This window comes from Remersonia thermophila, chromosome 2 (assembly GCF_042764415.1).
Source record: "Remersonia thermophila strain ATCC 22073 chromosome 2, whole genome shotgun sequence".
NCBI classification, from domain to species: Eukaryota; Fungi; Ascomycota; class Sordariomycetes; order Sordariales; family Chaetomiaceae; genus Remersonia; species Remersonia thermophila.
The window spans coordinates 3,005,967-3,021,709 of record NC_092218.1 but is presented as its reverse complement, the minus strand read 5'-3'; the positions used below and the strand labels follow the sequence as shown (position 1 = coordinate 3,021,709).

Below are 15,743 nucleotides of genomic sequence, written 5' to 3'. Positions count from 1 at the left end.
ATTGATCATGACAGAAGCTTCGCATGAGGGACCAACTTCAGATCCAGCATTGAAGCGTTACGATATCACATGACCAAACAAAATGTGAAGTGATGAACATCTGAGGGATCTCATTGATACATTATCAGCTGTCACTACAGAGTCGTAATGCTTTACAAACCGGCGACACCGCGCAGGCCGCTTGTGTCTGGTGATCACTTGCTGAACTACCTAGCGTAGAGGAAAACGACGGCTGATCTTATACAACATAACCAGCGAAGTTCTCCTGTTCAACGTTATACGTCTCAAGTTGGCAAGAAAGTCTACCTGTGGACAACGCGAGAATGGGATCCACAAAGGCTTGAGACACCCGATAACACTCTGGTGCAGGGGCTAGAGCTGGTTCAAGACCCAAGACAGCCTTGACAGGATGTACAAGTCGAAACAGTGAAGCAAATGACCGGAGAAAAATGAATACTAGATGCATAGAAAAACGAAAGACGGGGGTGTCACTTGGAGTGTGAAACGGAGTTGGTCCGAAAACAACCTTCCTGGCGTCGCCGCAAGGTCGTTGTGATGTTCGAGATGCATGCACTTCGTATGGCCACCTACCTACCTCTGTGGCAAACGGTAGTCGCTTCGTCGATGCCCTGCCCCTGCATTTGGGGCGCATCGGACCGAAGCAGGCTGTCCTTGAAGCCGACTAGGCCGGAAGCTCGCAGCTGACCAACTGCCACAACGATGCAACGCAAGACTCGTATAGTTACATACCCCAGGTAGGGACGGTGTAGGTATCGTAAGGTGAATGACCGGCATGGAGCTCTGGCGTCTACCGTCTATGGCAACCAACAATCTTGACTCACGGTCGGCGTCAGGGCCCAACCATCTGCATGGTCAATCCCACTCTTTAGGTTAACTAATGAACATTGCCACCGGTATCTTGTAGAGACCAAATACTGGCCTGGAGAGCCAGTCAGCCTTACCACCAACATGGACACGGAAATGGGAGCTGGCAGCTTCCAAGGACTGGGTCCAACAGCCGTTTAAGCGTCCAGCCATCATGAAGTAACGTAACGCTTTTTTCTTTATTTCGTTCCCCGCATTTGTTTCTTTTTCTTTCGGCCTTTCTTTTCTTGCTTTTTCATTTCTGTTGTTTGTTTTTTTCTGCTTTTCTTTTTCTCACGATATGTCAGGAGCCAACACGGTCGGCTTATCGCCGCGATACAAGACAATGTTTCTTTACGGCACACCGGTCAGCCACCGAGCCGTTGGAAAGCGAGATCAACCCTCCATATTCGTCAAGAGTGGTGTTTTTTTCTCGCTTGGTGTACGAAGCATTTATGAATACTCGGAATCACGGCGCTCAAGCCAGCCAAGCTGAGGCTGGGCCACCATGCGCTCGTTCTCAGGGACTGTGCCATCAAAATCTCTTCTCGTTCTTAGGGGTCTAAGAGACTTCGATAGCCCGTGAATGTAAGACAAAAGTCGGATTCCAGTATGGCCAGAAGTCCACAGCCATACGCAGTAGGCTCCGGATGGAATCAACGGTTCGTCTCGGGTTTACTCTTGACCGTGGTCTCCACTTTCCCCCGCGGAGCGAAGGGGGGTCCCACCGAGCCGTTGACTCGTGTGCTGCAGGAGTGTTTTGGTAACGCGGTCTTGCACAAGACAACGGTATGTCAAGTCAGGTCGCTTTCAATCCATGGATCTTGACCTCGGAGTCATGTCACCGTCCTCCGTCCTCAACATTGTCTCTCTGGAACATAGCCCTCCGAGTCCCTTCTCAACGGTATCGGGAAGCTGCCTCTCAGGAATCATTTTCATGCTCCCGTCACCCGTGCGAGCCGTTGAAATGACAGGGCTAATAATCATCCCTGCCATTTCTTATTCAAGTAAGCGCCTCGGAGCCCTGCGAGGCTGCGGCGTCGCAGCCGAAGGTCCGTCATGTTAGCGCCGATCTCTCGCGCCAAGATGGATCGTCATCTGCGCCTTCATGCGGATCCTTGGCAACTTTATCGGCTCCAAAGCACGCTTCCCTCATCACATCACACTTCACTTCGCTTCACTTCACCTTCTCGGAAACAATCCGGAAGTGCAAATGTCAAATCCGCAGTCATCCCGGTCCAGTACGTCTCACGAAATGGATGCCATTACCCTCCCAAAAGCACCGTCTACTCTATGAAGGACCCGAACCCAGGTCTCGGAAAACAAATGGGTGTGCAACTGCGCCCGCTGTTGGGTATTACCGTCCCAGGCCCAAGAGAACTACCACTTGCCACCTGCCAAAAAGGTTGATTCTATTGTTTGCGCCGTCACAGTGTGACGACCCAACCTTCACTGAAGCAGGGGTGATCAACCATTCCCACACGCCCGCCCGTAACGCCCATGCTTTGCCCAATAAGATTAAAACAGGAACCAGAAGTTGAAGATCCAAGGGATGCTTGGGTAAGAGGTGAAGTAAATGATTGGGTTTAAAGAATCGAAAAGCAAACAACTCCCATTCTCACTCATGCCCTGTCACCATCAGAGCATGAACACGGCGCCCACCACGGCCGCCACGACAGCAGCACCCGCCCTGGCGACGGCAACCGGCTCGCCGGCGTTAAGAATATCTGTTGGTACCGGCCTCACCGTGGTAGTCTCTGATGGGCTGCTGGGTTCGGAGGTGGCAGTCGGGGCGACGCTGACGAACGAGTCGGTAATCGAAGGGACGAAGGAGGGCTCGGGGAAGATGGACGAGGGCGTAGGGAGGAACGAGCCGGTGAACGTCGAGATGTCGTCGTCCACCTCATCGCCGTCGTCGCCATCGTCCCCATCATCCGGAGTCCTGACGAGCTGGAAGTTGGCGCACGTGACGCGTGTCGTGTTGGCAAGGTGGATGACGACGCTGAGATCGCCGAAGAAGCCGTCCGCGTTCGTTGGTTCCGTCGAAGCGTACAGGTCCAAGAACGTGTAGGTGAAGGACGTCGAGTTCGCCGGGATGGCACCGTGCTTGCCACTCAGGTCGCCCACCTCGCACGTCTCCGGGGCAGAGGCATCGCACGGCGGCTGCTGGCCGCGCTCGAAGGGGTCGAAGTGCGCAGCTGTCGCCGTGCAGTTTCCGTCAGCGGGGACGGGTTTGGCGTGGATGTGGTACACTATGATGAAGAGTCAGTGGTTTGTCTGGAAAGGCGCTTTTTTGGTAGAGGAACCGTGGGAGTAACGTACGGAGAGCACCGTCCGTTGGGGGGAGATTGGACAGCGTAAGGGTGAAGCGCACGCCTGTGCCGTTTCCAGTGGGATCGGCCTCCGCCGTCACCGAGCCCTCAATATTGCCGCCATTCGGGTACGCCGGCTTGAAGAAGGCTTCTTCGGGGAAGACGGCCTCATACACATAGCCGAGGGGGTTGTTCGTAATGACCGAGGCCTCGCCCCTTTTCTGTTACAGTAACCAAAGTCAGTCTATTGGATTCATGACAGACCCCTAGCCCAAGATGGAAACTTACGCCTGTCCAAGACCCATCCGGGAGCTGTTGCTGGGCGGAAACGGCGCCGGACGCAGCCAGGAGTAGAGGGAGAGTAGAGTGAGTCCTCATGTTGGGCAATGGAGTGAATGGATGAAACGGGACAAAGGACAAGAAGATGTGGTGGTGGTCCAGACAAGGTCGGTGGATTCGGAGCGATGCTAACGTCACGGAGAGAGGGTGGACGGACGAATATATAGGTAAGACTTCGTTCCGTCGGCAGGGTCAATAGCTATGGTTGCCAGGTCCGAACCCACGGAAGGTGGTCACTCGACAAGGGGCAGGGCTGAAGTGCAAAGCTAGACAAGGAAAATGCCTGGATTGTATTACCGGGCGCCTCGTGGACCGCGGGAAGACATCAGATGAATGAGCTTTTATGACAGTCTAGTCCAGAACACAGGCTGACCTGTCATCTATATACGGAAATCTCCATGGATCTGGGGTCCGGAGCCTGGCTCGACTGTCTTTCATCTTGACCCTCGCATCGGAGCCTGTAGGTCCTTGGGCAGGCCGCCGGTGCAGCACCGGCGTCATCCTCAGGAGCTATTCATTGGTTCGGTGACGTGCTCAATGGAGGCGCGGGAGGCGCTGCACTGGGTTCAGCGCGGTAAACGCAAGCACCCGTTGGACGCCGGGATGTGGGTGGGGCACCCACATGCAGAAGGGCAAACGAAACATCTGGGCTGGCCGGCAGTAAGGGAGGTGTGCCCGCGCGTTCCATCTGGGCGCCGAGGCCCATCAGCCAGACCTGACTCGGGGACCGTTTGCGTTTTTCTCTCTAGCATTACTGTGGACTGCACCATAGGTCGGGAGGCCTGTTGTGGTACCTTGCAGCCATGCGCCGGCCCACCGTCAGGTCCCCCCAGCCACCCTCACATATAGTACTCCCACTCCCGTCCCCGTTGGGCATTCGCCGTCACCAGGCGGCACACCCGGGGCGATATATACTAGCACGTATAAAATAGATTGCGGGAAATTGGGGTCCCTTCGGTGCCGTCCTGCGTCACCATCCGTTCATTTCCACAACATCATGGATAGGCACCATGGAATCGTAGGCGTCGTTTCCACCGCCCTCTCTCGAGGCAGTCAGGTGGGGGATGCACTGAACGCAGTGCTTTGCGTCCGGCCGGCGGCTGTGTTGTTGGTGATGTCCTCGCGTCTGGCTGTTCCAACATCTGTAACCTAGGGAAGGTACCTACATTTCCCCAGCGTGAATGACGTCGCACCAACATTGCCATCCTCGGGGACGCGCGAAGCGATCGCCCCGAGGCGGTTCCGGGTTCTGTCCCAGTCTGACAGTCGAATTGAAAAGCTTACTGCTGATATGTTTCCCCATCCGAACCCTGATGACTCGGAGGGCGAATCGCAAGGGGAATGTGGGAAAACCACAGGGGCGAGATTCTGGATAACCCCTGTTTTTCCTACAATCTCCCTGGGAACGGAAGCTCAGCAACCTCTCTGCCGCGGGGAGGCCGGGTGTTGGCGGGGACACAGGGCTAGGTGGGTAGGTGACCGGGTCAGCACAAGCAACCTGCAGGCCGCTGCGTTACCCCACGTCGCTCGCTACCCTGGCCCGTTTCATGTTTCATGCCGCCCCGTCCAACGGATGCCCGTTTCCCAAGAAGAGATGGCTCGCCAAACACATGACAGACGAAATGCGATGAGATTAGACTTGCTGTTGTCTCCCCAGCAATCGACGAGATCGATCCCGTATGGAAAAAGCGCGATTCAGACATTGTCCTATCTGACTTGGCTGTTGCTTTGGCTCTGATATTGTCATCCTCAAGCGGAGAGAGTCTTAGCTAAGCGGGGACATCCAGCTTCCCATCCAGGAAAACCTGGCTGATGCCGGGCTCAGCCAACGCCTGCTTGCGCCATGCGACCTGCGTAGGAATGTCCGCCCTCCCACCGCTCGGTTGGCGTTGGATGAGAACCAGATTACCTTATGCCCTATTCTTGGAACACCGGAATTCTACATTTGGCTTGGGGATGCCAACGTCATCGTTCTATAAGAGATGTCCCTTCCACTCCATTTACGTGACTGCCCTGTCGATGATTCGACACACTTTGTGTCCGGAGTCGGCAATCTCAACTCTGCCACCTTCATACTGTGTACTACTGCGGTAGATACGGCTCGCGCGACCCGCGATGGTAGCCGGGCCTGGGTGGTTGCGTGCTGGGCCTGTTTGATGCACAAACTTCACGCAGGCGAAGTCGAACTCGGCTAGCAAGGCGAAGTCGGCTTGACGTTTCGTTGTTCGGCCCCTCTTTGGGTCTGCGTGCAGAGCGACATTCAGATGAATCGACGGACCATCTTGCAGCCGGCCTGGTGGCGACCAAGCGCGAGGATGGAGCGTTGACGACTTGGAGAGTCGCAACAGTTGACAAATCAGGTCTACGTTGGCGTTTGCGCTCCTACAAAGATGAACCACAGCGGCCGGCGGAAAACATACGTGGCCTTCCCGATGATATCGGCAAAGAAACTCATGCGAAGAAGGCCGAGCACAGCCCAGCACGGCTCCGGGCGAATCCGGGTATCCAACATAATGTCAGACTTCGGTGACCAGCCGCTGGGCAGGGCAAGGCTGGCGTCAAATCCATTCCTTACGCAGTACTATAGAACAACGTGGGCTCAGCCTCGGATTCCTGCTATCCGACACCCTCGGCCATTGGTGGCACGGTGGGTGAGTGTAAGCATACGATGATCCAGGCAGTGCCCAGCCTGGCAATGATGGGTGATACCGGCGATTCGTGCGTGCGCTAGAGTGAACGGATCCCGATTCCTGGCCGGCAAGATCATGGGGAGCAAACGGAGACAACGCCTCCTCCACCTGCATCAACATGGCAGCCTTTCTGGTCAGCGCAGGAGAGCATACAAAACCAAAAATGCAATGTCTCATTCGGCAAGATCGTAGTTCCCTTGAGAGTATTGGTACCTATCTGGGGAGTTCGTATTGCCGGAACCAACAGCGGATTCGGTTTGCGGTTTGCGGCTGAGCCAACGAATGCAAGCGCAGCTCGCTGACAGCTGGTAACAACTGCTGCGCGTCCCCTCTATGCCCTGTCTTTAAGGCAGCACATTCCCCAATTACGTAAGGCATCAACTCTGCTGCGGATGCTGCCGGTGGATCCCTGTGACGCTTCATCGTCACGCCGCAGCCAACTGCGCAGCAAGGAGCAACACGTCCACCAGCATCCATCCATCCACCAATTGCATCACCAGCCCTCGCAATCGCAGCGAGCCGATACTCGGATCCTCAGAACTCATCGCACCGGCTGTCGAAGAAAACAAATCGCCGTTCCCATCTCCTCCGAGCCGCGAACGCCTCCCCCTCTGCAGGTTCCAAGATGAAGCCCATCGTGAGCGCTGTGCAAGCCTGGTCTTGGTCAGTGACGTCCGGATCGCCGAAAGCGCATACACTCCCCCGAGCCCACGATCCCCTTCGCTGACACGCATGCTCGAATAGCTTCGTCCTATCGGCCTTTGCGATCGTCATCCTGGGTGCCCTTGGTTTCCTATTCAAAAACAACCATCCTGAGCTCGTTGGCGGCGAGGACGATCCCGAAGACGGGCCAGCGGTGGCGGCCACCGTGTTTACCGCTGTCTTCATCTATGCCGTACGTCATCCGAAACTCCCGGCCCGGGACCAGACGTGTTGTCGGAACATGGGACAACCGCTGACAGTGGCATCTCCCCAGGGCTTCCTCGTCTTCTGCGGCATCCAAGGCCTGTTGCATCTCCGCGAGAACCGGAGGGGGGCCATCGCATTATAGGCTTGTGGCGTCAGGGCTGGCATTGTAGGATACGGCGTTTCGGGTTTTCTGGCTTGACGGGTTGACATGGATGGCATTGAACGGCATGGCATGGCATGACATGGTTTTCCGACACAGTGTCCGGGCAAGCCGCAGCATCGTGGTGCTGTTTCATTGAATCCACGCGACGGCTCGATGGCGAGCAGCGGCTCGAACCAGGCACGACGAGGTTGGTCGCGTCCTCAGGTTTGGCGTACGTGCCGCACCTCCCCCTGCGCCCTCGGACATCCTGGGACTAGATCTGAAGGGGATTGGAGGTCTGTATCATATTTCGCGAATGGGCCTGCATTGTCAATAGGTACCTAGGTATTTTGTTACCCAGACGCTTGTCATGGCAGGCTTGTAATCCTTCCACATGTCGAGATGCTGACCTCAATACAAGCGAGAGGGCTGTTGGATACCAGGTTACCGATGCAACGCCCCACCCCCACCCTCTCTATCCACTTTATCGAATTCGAGGTTGTTTGTATGCCTGGCCAGCAACGATGAAACTGTCCTCCGTTTGGCCAGGCACATGCCGACGATGGAGAAAATGGCTGGGCTGAAAGCTCCTGGACCTCGTTTCTTGGCGGCGCTGTCCGAGCGGGGGGTCCGTCTTGTCGGGTCCTCACCCTCATCCTCGGCCAACCTACCCATCGGAACTCGAGGGGTCGTTGCCTAGAGGAAAGGATGAGATAGCTCGGGTGCGGAAGGCACCCTGGGCAGGCAGGACGACGGAAATTTCAATGCAAAGGGTCACAATCTACACCGTTTTTTCCCCTGAGATCTCTCAGTCACGAAATTTCGTGTTGTAAGTGGGGCTACTCCAGGCAGAAGAGCGCTAGTGTAACTCCAACTACACCCAACGAACCATGGGAGGTTCAGCTTTGACACGACATGAACATCTTCCCGCAGCACATCCCCGTCAACTGCCTGGTTCGGGTACTATGCAGGCTGGACACATCATCTGGGGCCTGATGCTTCTGCTGCTGGACAAAAAAAGTTAAAAAGAGACGGTTGATTTCAAAGTCCGCTTGGTCTGACCTGGTTTCCCTCCCTCCTTCATTGCCCATCAACGTCCGCGGTACGTGGACGTCAATTGTTGTGGTTGAGCCCAGTAAGCTTTTGTGCATCGACCGCCAATTGGTTGTCTTGCTTCCCTTCTTCCTGGACGACAGACCCAGGTTACGATACCCCCGTTCCTCCTGGTCAACTTGAGATCATGTCGTCCGCGGCCCCCCCATCGTTGCCCGCGCCCATCCCGGGCCTGGCCAAGCACATCAGCCAGCATGCCGACACGCCTATGACGGAGCTTCTGGAGCCCTATCGCAAGTACGAGGCCCATCTCCGCCAGGCCTTCGCCCAGGACCCAAACAACGAGCTATTGAAGGACCCCTATGTCAATGTGCTGCCCCTCTTCACCGAAGACACGGAACACATCCGCATTCGGGCCCGCAACCTCTCACAGGAGTCCAAGGAGGAAAAGTCCAAGTACATCATGGCTCTCCCCTCCAACATGCGCCGCCCGAACGGATCCCCGGCCGTGGTCCAGAGCCTCAAGGACTTTCAGCACAATTTCAATGTGTTTTCCGAGTCGTCCCTGGTTGAAATGGACTGGTATGTCCCCAGTTGCTCCTGTCTCCTCGGACTGGGACATTGGACAGAATGGACTGGGTCTGACACGTCAATTCTAGGAGCAACGTTGTCGCCGCAGGATCGTCCGTTGTTAACACCCTGCTCCCCGTCCCTGATGAGTACAACAAGTCCAAGAGAAGCCTTCGCGAGTTCTACCACGAGAAATTTTGTCCGGCTTCGGACGTTGATCTCTTCCTGTATGACCTTACCGAAGAGCAGGCCATCGAGAAGATCAGGGACATCGAAACCAGAGTCCGCGACGCCCTTCTCACCGAGACTACCGTCGTCAGGACCAAGCATGCCATCACCATCTGTAGGCCCCTCCTGTGACTGGCGTTAATGAAGCAACCTGTGTTTAACTCGGTGATGCAGGCAGCCAATATCCGACCCGTCACATCCAGGTAAGCTAGTCAAAAAGGGGTTGAAGGTTGACCCTGTGCCATGAGTTTTGACTCACGCGTGTCAGATCGTGCTACGCATCTACAAATCCATCTCTGAGATCCTCACGGGTTTCGACATTGATTGCTCGGGCGCCGCCTATGATGGAAAGCAGGTCTACTGCACCCCACGTGCCTTGCAGTCGTATATGACGCAGATCAATCACATCGACCTGTCTCGCCGCAGCCCGTCCTATGAGAACCGCCTGTCTAAGTACAGTCATCGCGGCTTCGAGGTGTACTGGGCCGACCTTGACCGTTCCCGCATCGATCCCACCATCTTCGAGAGGAGCTTCCGACGCACCCTGGGCCTCGCTCGGCTCTTGGTTCTTGAGAGACTTCCAACTGCGAGCGCGAGGGATGCCTACATGGACAAGCGCCGCGAGGAGCGGGGCCGCCCCGTTGTCAGCCGGTACCACCGCCAGCTTCGTTCCCTTGCGGGAAATATTAAGGATGGGCATGAGGACGAAGTCGCGGATTGGATCATGGAGGATGATGTCTCCAACTACCACACCTTCACCATTCCGTACGGACCCAAGTTCACCCCCAAGCGCATCGAGAAGCTGTGCTACACCCGAGATCTTCGTATGTCCATCTATTGGAAACATGATGCCTGCCGTCGAGACTGACAAGCTCCGCAGTTCTCAATGCCGAATGGAACCAGCCTGATGACAGGGAGGTGTACCTGCACCGCCACCCCGCTTTTGTGAGACACACTGGCCTTGAATGCTGGGGGCTTCAAGCATGCTGACAATGGCTAGTTTGGCCGTTTCGACGACGTCATCGGCGACTGCTGCGGCTTCTGTCCCGAGCCCAAGACCGAACAGGAAAAGGAGATTGCGGCCGAGGAGAGCAAGGTGTTCATCTCGGGCCGCATCTCGTTCATGGAGGACGACCCCGGCAGACAGGTCAGGACTAACACCTTGCTCCTCGTGCCAGAGGCTGTAGGCGTAACTAACTTTGTGGCAGGAAATCGGTTCCTTCAATCCCCTCACCAACGATGATTGGACCGAGATGGCGTACATTGGCAACACGGAACGGCTCTGCCAAGCCATCGTGGACAGCGATCTCGACACTGTCGTTAACTGGCTTGCTCAGGAAGGTGTTGATCCGAACACGCGGGATCATACGGGCCGGACCCCACTGCACTTGGCCACCATGTGCTCGACGCCTAAGATTATTCAAGCCCTCGTCGATGCCGGCGCACGTCTTGTTGCCCGTTTGGCAGACGGCAGAACCGCCCTCCACTTGGCCGCTGCCCGTGGCAACGTCGATATCATCAAAATTCTCCTCGATAAGAGCATCGCCAACGAAGCCGAGTATGAGGAGAAAAAGGATATGCTTCGACGGAATGGCGAGAAAGAAGACGAGAATGCTGAAGAGAATGAAGGAGGTTCAGCCGAAGATGGCTCGTCGGATGGTGAGCTCATCGACGACGAGGACTCGGGAGATGAGGCCGAAAGCATGGCAACTGGCTCGTTTGTCAAAGTGGCCAAGAAAAAGGGGGCACCGCAGGATGGCGGTCTCGACACTCCCGATGATTCCGAGGATGAACCCGACTTTTACGACATCAATGTGACATCTTGGGACCTGCCCTGCACCGCCTTACACTACGCTATCATGGAGGGCCACATCGACGCTGTCAAGACCCTGGTTCAGGTAAGTGTCTTTTCCCTACATCTCCTGGGGAGAAGGGAACGTTGTCTGACTTCATGCGAACACCATAGGACTACGGCGCCGATGTTTTGTTGCCTGTAAAGTTTGTGGTGGGTGGCGATGCCAAAGGCGCCTTGTTAAACCTCCAGCTCGCCCTTGCTCTCCCCGTCGAGAAAGCGCAGGAGATGGTCAAGACACTCATCAGCCTTGGCGCGACCTCAGCGCAGGCTGACAAGTTTGGCGCCACTGGCCTGTACCGCTGCATCGCGTCGAAGGCAGAGTCGGTGGTTGACACGCTCCTCGAGGTCGACCCCACGGGAGTTCAGGCGGCCCTCAGCCACATCATGTTTATCGGGTGGAGCGGCTTTGACTCGCCCTTGACAGCAGCCATCAGGCAGGGGCAGTCAACGCTCGTCTCGAAATTGCTTGACCGAGGTGCTGCCGCGCACATCGACTTTGAGACCTGGTATGTATCATTTTCAGGCTGCCGCTTTCTGATGTTTGTGACGGAACTAACGATGATGGCTGCTCCATTAGGCTGAAATCGGCGAAACAATGCACACTATACAATCATCTGGAGGATTATGGCTACAACATGAAGAAATACGAGCGAGCTGTCGAGCAGCCCTTGATCGTGGCCCTGCGCTCCTCCTCCCCAGAGAGTGCCATTTCGCTCTTGGAGCATGGAGCAAACCCCAACGAAATTGACAGCAGTTCGCGCTCCAACATGAACGAAGGATGGAGGTCAAAGTTCCAAGGCACTTCGGCATTGGATATTGTGGAATGGCAGCTGAGAGCCCTACGCAATGCTCAAGTTACCCTGAGCCAAACCGCGCCGTCAACCCCCCCTCTGCATGAACAATGGGACGCCTGCTTGGCCACCTTTGGCGAAGGGACATACGAGCACTGGGCAGTCTCCAGGCACATTGAGATACTCCGGAAATGGCGTCAGCAGGATCTCATAAACTCCAGTAAGTCTCAGTCCGAATCTGCCGATGGTGTCAAAGAGAAAGAGGAAGCCGTTGCAAAAGCCCTCGGTATCGTGGAGAAGGTGAGGGACGCCTTGCTCTCTAGGGGGGCCAAGACATTTGCAGAGCTGTACCCGGAGCACAAGGACAGACTGGAGTCGCCCAAGACAGAGCCTCAGTATTGGGGTGTCTCGACCAAAGACAAGGAGCCCTTCAAGTACACCTTCAAGTTCCTGAACGTCCAAGATGTGACACAGGCGAGGCACCGGGCCTATCTCAAGTTGTAAGCTTCACCTGATCTCTCTGTCCCTTTCTTTTCCCCGTTGGCCAGAATCAAGATTAGGTGCTGATGCTAACGTGTTCAAGATTCAATGCCGCTTTCCACGGTGACCTGGAAACCATCAAGTCGCTCACCTTGACGTCTTGGGATACCGAAGATGCCGAAAAGAAGGAGGCTCCGCTCAAGATTGCCGTCCACAACCACCAGAGCAGCGACAATCCATTCTCGATTGCCTTCACTCGCCGTCACTATGACGTGGCGAAGGCCATTCTTGAGATTGCCCGGGCGCAATATACCCCCAAGGAGAAGCCAAAGATACGCTACACGATGCACCCAAATGACGCAGACTCGGACGTGGGCTCGGACTACAGATCAGAAGTATCGGATGCCGATGCCCTGGACGGGGATGCTCTTCCCGCAGTCTACAGCCGCATTGCCGACGCGCAGTTTACAATCGAGAACATTGGGCAAGTGTCGATGCAGGTGAACAGCCACACCAAGCCCTTGGAGATGATCGGGAACGGGACTTTCCAGGGTAAGTGACATCGTGACCGGAATTTGTTCATGTTGAGTCGCTAATTTGCGCAGATGTCATCCGAAACAACGACATGGAGGGCTTGAAGTTCCTTCTTGACGTCTGTGAGTACTGGAACAAACAGCAGCTGGAACCCACCGACGAGCCATCAGGCTTTTTTGCCTTTCCGGTTGGCGTGTTCCGGCGTGCGATCAACCTTGGCCGGGTAGAGTTGCTCGGTGAGATCATTCGGCGCACCGGCGCGGGCCTGCCTTTGGAAAGCATGGTGGAGCAGTCGGGCGTGGAGATGAGAGTGAAGCCGCGGTACTACCAGGGTCTCACGGTCTATGGAACGAAGAGGTATGTTCTTATCGTCACCTTGGCTTTTCTTATTGCTGACCCTTGGCGATGCAGGAGGGACTGGGCCGCCGCGGGTCGGGGTCCTACAACAACATCTTCCGGCGTTACAACATCGCCTCTTCTGCTCGCTGCCTTTGCCGGCAGCCCTGAAAGCCTGAAGTGGTTCCAGAGCGACGAACCGTTGAAGGAGTATCTCGCGTTCGCCAACTCAAAAGCAGCCCGCGAAGACGCGAGACTGAAGCATTTGGCTCAAGCCCCTGGGGGATTTGAGGGTGCCATCAAGAAGTGGCTGAGCAGCGAGAGTGAGTGGAACCACAGACGGGCATCATATCAGGCTTTGCCCACGGCTAACAACGAGATACAGGGGATTTGGTTCTCCACGCTGCCATTCACGCACAGCCCAGCAAGCGAGCGACAGAGACGGTGGCTCATCTTGTCAAGGTACAACCGTCATTGCTGGAGGTCAGAGCCGCCAACGGCGCCACGCCGCTCTTCGTCGCATACAAACTGGGCCGGTTCGATGCCGCCAAAATCTTGATTGACGCTGGCGCCGACCAGAGAACCAGAACCTGGCAACGCAGCAACATCTTGCATGCCGCACTCCACGCAGCCCCCCCAACAAAGCATCTCAAGCCCATGCTAGACCTATTGGATCACGACGTGCTTGTCTCAGCACTGACGGAGCGGAACCGGTTCGAGGAGGGCGGCCAGACGCCGCTCCATCAATACCTCGGGAACCTCACCTTTGGGAACGAGAGTGTCAAGAATGCCATCCGCATGCTCCGGCTCTTTGTCGACATCGACTCCAATGCGACAAAACAAGCCCTGAAGATGCTCGACGGTGCCGGCAACACGCCTCTTCACATCCTTGTGAACAAGAGCGGTCCGCGTGGCCCCATGCGTACCATTATCGACACAGACCCCAGCCTGCTCTTCTGCGAGAACGCCGTTGGGCACACCCCCGCCGAGCTCGCACGCAGCAAATTCCTCGCCAGCTTCATTCAGTTACCTCTCTCATATGGCTATGCCTCATCCAGCAACGAGACGGTTCTCATGGCTGAAAAGAGAGCGTCGTGGTTTGCTGAACAAAAGAAGTTAGAGGATGTGAAGAAAACGCAGCACACAGAGTTCGAGCCTAGGGAGCACGAGAGTCACAAACAAGAGGCCAAGATTTGGCGCGTCTTTGCCGCGGAGCTCGCGGGCATCGCGCAGGAGATGGGAGTGGACATGCCGCTCAGGCGTACGCTCGTCAGCCTCCGCGCCGCCAACTTCGTCTCCAAGCGCCTGGGTGACAAGCACGTGCACGAGCGGTACCAGTTCGAGCTGGTGGACAGGACAAAGAAGCAGCAGCAGGGGCAAGAAAACGGCAGCGGTGGAGGCGATGACTCGGATGCGGTGTCTGTCACGACCGAGTCCCACACCAGCGACGCCGACAGCGATGGGGGCGCGCTCTTGGAAGCCGAGCCCCACCGCAGCAAGCCAGCCGGGACGGCAGAGGGCGCCGCTCAGCCCGCCAAGAAGGCCAGGCGTCGCCGGCGGGGCGACATCATCACGAGCAGGTGGTCGAATCCCGAGGGAGCGTGGGCCCAGCCGAAGGACGACAGCGATTCCGACGAGAAGAGCACTACCACCACCAGCAGTGGAGATGGTGAGGATCTGTAGACATGTGATAGGGTAGTTCATCAAGAGCATGTCATGATAGCTGGACTTGGAGATGGGGGCGGTATTGCGAACCAGCAGAGCTCGGGGGATCCAGGAAGGATCCCCGCCGATGTCAGATCCGGAAACATTCCCACTGGGAACATTGCTATCATTCCGAGATAGAATCAGGACGAAATCCAAGCAATTCAAGCCTATACAAGTAATCTCCCGGGAGTATGTAGTGGTGATATCTGGCAAACACAGCAACATAGCCTCGCACCCTCAACAGAAGATAATCCCCTCGTTCTCGAGAGTGGCAGGGAAGGCCGCAACGAGAAGAGAAGCAGTTGCAAAGTCATTGCCCAACCCGAGAGAGCCTGGTTGTCGGGGCGGCAAGAGAAACTCCATTTGTAAACGCTGGTGACATCAACGACAAGGACACCGCAGTGAAATTCCGGGGGTATGTACAGTCATGCTATAATCCCAGCTCCTCGACAACTCCTCAAGGTTGCAATATAACAGCAGAATAAGCGGGGTATATCTAAAAAGCGAAGAGAAAAGTGAAAAAAAGAGGATGTGAAAAAACAACAAAGGTGAAGCGAAAGAAGAATAGCTGAAGAAAAACCGAAAAGCAACCCCTTCCTCCCGCGAACACCCCTCTGTTTTGTTTTGTTCCCGCCGAGATGAAACCAGAATTTGATTTCTGAACGAACCCGAGTTTGCAGCAGTATATGAGCCATGGACGCCTGGGTCTCAGACGGCCGCCCTATCCCCGTCCATCATCCAACCTAGACCGTCCCTCCACCCCCATGGAACGCCCCCCGACCCCCCCCCCCCCTCTCTCTCTCCCGCTCCCTGAAAGCAAGAAACGCCCGAAATGCCCAGCCCAGCCAGGTCACCTCATGGCGATGAAAAGATCAAGCAGAAAGTGAAATTAAAACACAATAAACCAACTCCACCACTCCCAGCCAAGAAGAG

General features: G+C 55.9%; 3 protein-coding genes across 3 annotated transcripts; 2 read left to right on the top strand and 1 right to left on the bottom strand.

Annotated features, from left to right (window-relative positions):
• Positions 1–2,502: 2,502 nt before the first annotated feature.
• On the bottom strand, positions 2,503–3,554 carry VTJ83DRAFT_2284 (uncharacterized protein; the record flags this gene model as incomplete). Its single annotated transcript, XM_071008537.1, has 3 exons — positions 2,503–3,116; positions 3,187–3,397; positions 3,465–3,554. The coding sequence occupies 3 exons, from the start codon at positions 3,552–3,554 to the stop codon at positions 2,503–2,505; spliced, it is 915 nt and encodes a 304-aa protein (XP_070868824.1).
• Positions 3,555–6,830: 3,276 nt separating this feature from the next.
• On the top strand, positions 6,831–7,256 carry VTJ83DRAFT_2283 (uncharacterized protein; the record flags this gene model as incomplete). The annotated part of the gene is made up of 3 exons (XM_071008536.1): positions 6,831–6,868; positions 6,950–7,100; positions 7,182–7,256. 3 exons carry the CDS (start codon positions 6,831–6,833, stop codon positions 7,254–7,256), a joined length of 264 nt encoding a protein of 87 aa, XP_070868823.1.
• Positions 7,257–8,496: 1,240 nt separating this feature from the next.
• VTJ83DRAFT_2282 (uncharacterized protein) lies at positions 8,497–14,786 on the top strand (the record flags this gene model as incomplete). The annotated part of the gene is made up of 13 exons (XM_071008535.1): positions 8,497–8,891; positions 8,969–9,222; positions 9,282–9,310; positions 9,376–9,931; positions 9,988–10,052; positions 10,108–10,254; positions 10,316–11,005; positions 11,074–11,468; positions 11,540–12,253; positions 12,337–12,785; positions 12,839–13,124; positions 13,179–13,426; positions 13,489–14,786. The coding sequence occupies 13 exons, from the start codon at positions 8,497–8,499 to the stop codon at positions 14,784–14,786; spliced, it is 5,526 nt and encodes a 1,841-aa protein (XP_070868822.1).
• Between the last annotated feature and the right edge of the window lie 957 nt (positions 14,787–15,743).